General features: G+C 46.8%; 1 protein-coding gene across 1 annotated transcript; it reads left to right on the forward strand.

The window, feature by feature from the left end:
• The first annotated feature begins 231 nt into the window (after positions 1–231).
• On the forward strand, positions 232–5,059 carry LOC148145168 (uncharacterized). The gene is made up of 2 exons (XM_087973814.1): positions 232–724; positions 2,808–5,059. Exons 1-2 carry the CDS (start codon positions 289–291, stop codon positions 3,005–3,007), a joined length of 636 nt encoding a protein of 211 aa, XP_087829940.1. The 5' UTR covers positions 232–288; the 3' UTR covers positions 3,008–5,059.
• Positions 5,060–6,704: the final 1,645 nt, after the last annotated feature.

Raw genomic sequence — 6,704 nt, forward strand, 5'->3', positions numbered from 1 at the left:
CACACTCTCAGCCCAGCTGACTGGCTCAGTCTGGTTGTAAACTGATGCTGGGATCACAGTGTATCGTCATCCAAGCTGTCAATCATCCATGATTTGGAGATGCTGGTGTTGGACTGGGGTGTACAAAGTTAAACATCACACAACACCAGGTTATAGTCCAAAAGGTCTAGTGTGCCTCCAATTAAACCTGTTAGACTAACCTGGTGTTGTGTCAATCATCCATCAAGGCTGAGGTTCCACGTTGTGCAACAGGAAGGGGAACTTTTCACAGCTCTGTGAGCAGCAGCAATGCTTTTCGATCACCTCACCAAACAACTGAGCAAACCAACGCAGGGTCCCTGGGGATGGATGGTGAAAAAGTTCTTAGAGGGGAAGGGTAAATTGGTGGAAGTGAATGCTGTCAAACTGTGTGACATTCAGCCTGAGAGTGTGGTGCTGGAACTGGGCTTTGGACCAGGGCTCGGTCTGCAGGAAGCTGCTAAACGCCTTACGCTGCCGAAGGGCAAGCTCTATGGGCTGGATTACTCTGAATACATGTACCGTGTAGCCAGCAGGAGGTTGCAGCCTGATATTCAGACCGGGAAGGTGACATTGTTTCACGGCAGTATGGAACATATCCCTCTGGAAGACAACGTGGTGGACAGAGTATTTCACTGCAACTGTTACTACTACTGGCCTGATCTGCAATCTGGATGCAGAGAGATTTACCGAGTTATGAAACCAGGTAGAGTGTTGTGCTGGTAAAAACAATGACTGCAGATGCTGGAAACCAGATTCTGGATCAGTGTGCTGGAAGAGCACAGCAGTTCAGGCAGCATCCAAAGAGCTTCGAAATTGACGTTTCGGGCAAAAGGGCTTTCGAAGCTCTTTGGATGCTGCCTGAACTGCTGTGCTCTTCCAGCACCACTAATTCAGAGAGTGTTGTGCTGGTCAATTCTGAAAAATCCTATACCTCAAGGGAAATGGTGCAGTCAGGATGGAATGGTGGGGTCACATATCAACTAATCTCCCTTGATTGACATGTCACTGATTAGCCTGGTAGTCAAACGCAGATTTACTTAAAGTTAGAGAGACTACAATAGCTAAACGACGTATGTGAGTTTTCTTCTGGAACTATGAGGGACTGGTGCATGAATGGACACTCTTCTGTAACCTCTCCTTACCCCATCCATATAACTCCCTCACCATCCTGACCAGCAGCCACAGATTCTCTGGTCGAGGAAAAGCATCTTTAAAAATAGAATCCACGCCCAATAATTATGTAATCAGTCAATAATTACAACAATATAGTCAAGTGGGTGGCAGGGTAGCACTGTGGTTAGCACTGCTGCCTCACAGCGCCTGAGACCCGGGTTCAATTCCCGCCTGAGGCGACTGGCTGTGTGGAGTTTGCATGTTCTCCCCATGTCTGCGTGGGTTTCCTCCGGGTGCTCCGGTTTCCTCCCACAGTCCAAAGATGTGTAGGTCAGGTGAACTGGCCATGCTAAATTGCCCATAGTGTTAGGAAAGGGGTAAATGTGTGTGTGGGTTGCGCTTCAGCGGGTCGGTGTGGACTTGTTGGGCCGAAGGGCCTGTTTCCACACTGTAATGTAATCTAATCAATAGTACAATATAAGAGGAGGAGCTCAGCCCATTGTTACAATTCACTGGGGTACTGCTCTGGAAATCAGACCCCACGATTCCTGGAGTCATTCGCTGCATGGAAAAGGTTTTCTCATGTCATTTTTGCTTCTTTTGCCAATTACAAACCATCAGTGCCTTCTCATTCTCGATATTTTCGCAAATGGGAACATTTTCTCCCTATTTACTCTGACCACATCCATTGTGATTTCCAGTACTTTGATTGAATCATAACCATCATTGAGCAGCTTCAAAGCTGCGGGCTGAAACACCATACTCGACTGACTGAACCTCTCAGATTTCTGGACCAGTAGCAATTCCTTGAAAGCTGCTACTTGACTTTGCTATGGATTGTTCATGCATTCTGAGGTGTCAATGTGCAATGAACCCAGTGCAATGAGGTGGTAGGGAGGGGCAATAGGTAGAGGCCAATATTCCTGCCCTTAATTATCCACAACCTCCTGTTCATCACAACCCTGATTCTTCCAGAGTTAGATAATCCAGGCAGTAGGCAGGATATTTAGTACCCACCATGATGGGATGAGGGCTGTAGCTACAAATCGCCCCACTGGCTGACATGCGGACCTGAGGCTCCTTCCTGCCTCAAGGCCATTCTTTCACGTGTGGGTAGCTCATTAACAGTAGCCAATTCAAGGAAGCTGCTTTCCAGCAGGAAACTGCCCTCTCCCAGAGGCTTCCCCCTACTCCCTGAGTCACCGGAGCAGGCATGAGCCAACTTGAAGGGGCACTCCCCAGCTTCCCTTCATTGCTGGCCTGTTTGCTGAATCTTTTTTTTCATTAAGACTTTGACACATTCATAGAAAGGGATCTCCATATTGAAGCCCTCTCTCTTTTGTTATCTTCCCTTACAATCAGCTGCTCTTCCAATGCTGGAAGCCTTCTAATTGGTCTTCCACATTTGTTTTGATGGTCAAGGAATAAGTGTCTGAGCTCGATAAGAAGAAGTCCCCTCGAAAATCCCAGCTCGTGACTGTTTCCACTTCCCACTTAACTTCTGTTCCCTCACCTCAGAGGACAGTAGGCCACTATATCTGCTTCCAAAATCCCCACCATCTTGACTCCACTGGTGTGATTACTTCTTCACTAGAAGATCTTGACATTGAGATTCCTTCTTTACATACCTTCCAAGAATTCAGAAAGCTGAGTATTTATCTGTTATTTGACAGGGGGGCTGATGGTCACCACCTTGACCCTGGAAGCTCTGAAGAAAGTCGTTGCTGCTGGATTGTTGAAGGACACAAAATGGCCACCTGAGCCATACATGGCTGCGCTCCGTGACACGGGATTTATCGATGTGTACATGGACCACAAACAAGACAAGGGGAAACTCTTTCAGGCTATCTTTGCAAAAGTAAATAAGCCCTGAGTGTGCTGCAGACACTGACACCTGACCAGCTTGTTAATTTGTTGAAGGTGTTGGCCCCCTGTGTTCTCTGTCTATGCCATGATATTTAGATTGATTCTAACCTAAAAAGTGAGATAACGGAGTTTTACATGAATTCATGCAGGTTTTGAGCTCAGAGTTCTACATGATTGCATGCAGACACAGACAGACAAAGACCCACATGCACACATATATTTTGTGGGGTGAATTTGTACTTGCAGGGTTACATTGTACTTTGCTCAAAAACTGCATGCATTCATGTTGAACTCTGAGCTCAAAAACTGCATGAATTCATGTAAAACTCCATTATCTCACTTTTTAGATTAGAATCAATCTGAACATCAGGTCATAGACAGAGAACACAGGGGGCCAACACCACTCTCCACTTCTTCCTCCGCTACATTGATGACTGCATTGGCACCACCTCGTGCTCCTGCGAGGAAGTTTAGCAATTCATCAACTTCACCAACACATTCCACCCTGACCTTAAATTTACCTGGAGCTCTGACACCTCCATCCCCTTCCTGGACCTCTCCATCTCCATTAATGACGACCGACTTGACACTGACATTTTTTACAAACTCACCGACTCCCACAGCTACCTGGATAACACCTCTTCCCACCCTACCTCTTGCAAAAATGCCATCCCGTATTCCCAATTCCTCCGCCTCCGCCGTATCTGCTCCCAGGAGGACCAGTTCCACCACAGAACACACCAGATGGCCTCCTTCTTTAGAGGCCACAATTTCACTTCCCACGTGGTTAAAGATGCCCTCCAACGCATCTCGTCCACATCCCGCACCTCCGCCCTCAGACCCCACCCCTCCGACCGTAACAAGGACAGAACACCCCTGGTGCTCACCTTCCACCCTACCAACCTTCGCATAAACCAAATCATCTGCCGACATTTCCCCAACCTCCAAAAAGACCCCACCACCAGGGATATATTGCCCTCCCACCCCTTTCCTCCTTCTGCAAAGACCGTTCCTCCGTGACTACCTAGTCAGGTCCATGCCCCCCTACAACCCACCCTCCCATCCTGGCACCTTCCACTACCACCACAGGAATTGTAAAACCTGCACCCACACCTCCTCCCTCACCTCCATCCAAGTCCGTAATGGAGCCTTCCATATCCATCAAAGTTTTGTCTGCACATCCACTAATACCATTTATTGTATCCGTTGCTCCTGATGCGGTCTCCTCTACATTGGGGAGACTGGACGCCTCCTAGCAGAGCGCTTTAGGGAACATCTCCGGGACACCCGCACCAATCAACCACACAGCCCCGTGGCCCAACATTTCAACTCCCCCTCCCACTCTGCCGAGGACATGGAGGTCCTGGGCCTCTTTCACCGCCGCTCCCTCACCACCAGATGCCTGGAGGAAGAACGCCTCATCTTCTGCCTCGGAACACTTCAACCCCAGGGCATCAATGTGGACTTCAACAGTTTCCTCGTTTCCCCTTCCCCCACCTCAGCCTAGTTCCAAACCTCCAGCTCAGCACTGTCCCCATGACTTGTCCTACCTGCCTATTTCTTTTCCACCTATCCACTCTACCCTCCCCCCGATCTATCACCTCATCCCCTCCCCCACTCACCTATTGTACTCTGTGCTACTTTCTCCGCACCCCCACCCTCCTCTAGCTTATCTCTCCACGCTTCAGGCTCTCTGCCTTTACTCCTGATGAAGGGCTTTTGCCCGAAACGTCGATTTTACTGCTGCTCGGATGCTGCCTGAACTGCTGTGCTCTTACAGCACCACTAATCCAGAACCTTCAACACATTGTCCAGCTATCACCATTGTTAACAGCTAATCCGAGAATGCAACTTTTTCAATAAAAGGTTTTGTGATTTACACATGAAAGATGTGAAACCATCACGGTATTCTAACAGATGAAAGGCTTAACAGACAATCAATTTTTCAATGTATAATTTCAGTTACATCACACTGTAAATTTTTGCTATAAATTCTGTGTTAGGATTGAGCCCTCTACTACCACCGGATGAAGGAGCGTCGCTCCGAATGCTAGTGTGCTTCCAATTAAACCTGTTGGACTATAACCTGGTGTTGTGTGATGTTTAACTTTGTACATCCCAGTCCAACACCGGCATCTCCAAATCATGACAAGAATACAAGACAAACCCTAACACTGTACAAAGCAACACCAAAAAAAGGCAAAAAACCCCCCCAAAAACCCCCCAAAATACAGAACAGCTATGCTCAACACAAAGTTCCCAAACAAAGGAACAGGAGCATTGTATATATACCTGTGTTAGCTCAGGAGACCCCCTCCAGGGTCCAGGGCTTGACAAATCTAACCATCCTGGTTAAACAAACACCCTAGTTAAGATAACTGACAAATCTATATCCAAATAACTCAAGTCGGGCTGCCACTCCCCTACTTTTAGTAGTAAAGGATGAAAAGAATACCCTGTCATAACCCTCCTGTTGTTATTTCAGGTATTCCCCATCATCAAGATGGGTTTCCTGCAACAAAGCGATATCAACCCTTTCCCTCTTAAGGCTCAAAAGCACCATTTTCCTTTTAACAGGCGATTGACTTTCCTTAATGTTCCAGGTGCACCATTTAATAAGACACGTAGCCATATCCCCTTTCAGACACCCTTCAACCCCTCAGAGTGAGAACCCTGCTTACAAAGCGCCGAGCAGAAGTAAATAAAGACTAATAGAGTCAAAGAACTATATATACAAAAACTACTCTATCATAAATATAAACAACTATTACTACCAAAAAACTACAAAGAAAATCAACTATAAAACTTTGAATAGAAGACTCTTCCCCCTGCCCATAGGGGGCACTCATCCTACCCATCCCCTCCTTCACAGCTCCTTCAAACCCAGACTGTCCCCAGCCTTAGGCCAGAAAAAAAACAAGGAGATGATCCTTAAATCAACAGGAAATCAAAGTGAGGATGTGCACTCCACCCATCCCTGGCTTCATGTCACCCTGACTTGTGACCAAAAGAGAAACAGAACAAACAAGAAAAATGGGAGAGACAACAAAGAACATCCACAAAATTTCCCATCAGAAAATCCGGTTATTAAAAAAAAGGAACAACTTATTCCAAGGTCTTTCCCCCCTTTCCAACAAGGAAAGTATTAGGGAGAAAGAAAGGAATAAAAAAAAGGAAAGGAAAGCATGGGGAAAGATAGAAAAGAGAACAAACATTAAACCGTATTCTTCAGGCCAATCCGTCTATTTTAAAGTGTCTACAAAATGTTTAGTTTTATTCGCTGAGTCAAATGTTTAAACTGAGTCCTCGTGGCTGAAACGGAGCACTGCGGGGTATCTCATGGAGTACTGGATGCCCAGGTTCCTCAGCATCTTTTTAACTTCATTGAAGGACTTCCTCTTTCGAATTACAGCTGCAGAGAAATCCTGGAAAACATGATTTTTGACCCTTTGTACAGCAGTGCCTTACGGATCTTTTCCCAGGGATCTGGAAGCTTCTATGACTTTTTGCTTGTCCTTATATGAGTGGAAGTGCACGAGGACCGAGTGGGGGTGCTGCACTGGCCCTGACCTGTGCACTGTAACCCGATAAACCCTTTCAATCTGAAGCCTGCTGGACTCGATGTGAAGGCCCAAAAACTCCGGCAGCCAGCTTTCAAAGAAGCTGACTGGCTGCTCACCTTCCTCACCTTCAGGGAGCCCGAC

This window comes from Chiloscyllium plagiosum, unplaced genomic scaffold, assembly GCF_037043375.1.
Source record: "Chiloscyllium plagiosum isolate Xiang-an unplaced genomic scaffold, Cpla_swu_hap1 HiC_scaffold_26, whole genome shotgun sequence".
NCBI classification, from domain to species: domain Eukaryota; kingdom Metazoa; phylum Chordata; class Chondrichthyes; order Orectolobiformes; family Hemiscylliidae; genus Chiloscyllium; species Chiloscyllium plagiosum.

Excerpts from the sequence above, each read along its gene's own strand:
- LOC148145168 (XM_087973814.1), top strand. The coding sequence starts at position 289 with ATGCTTTTCGATCACCTCACCAAACAACTGAGCAAACCAACGCAGGGT. Across the intron at positions 725-2,807 it reads TTACCGAGTTATGAAACCAG|GGGGGCTGATGGTCACCACC; the intron begins GTAGAGTGTTGT and ends GTTATTTGACAG.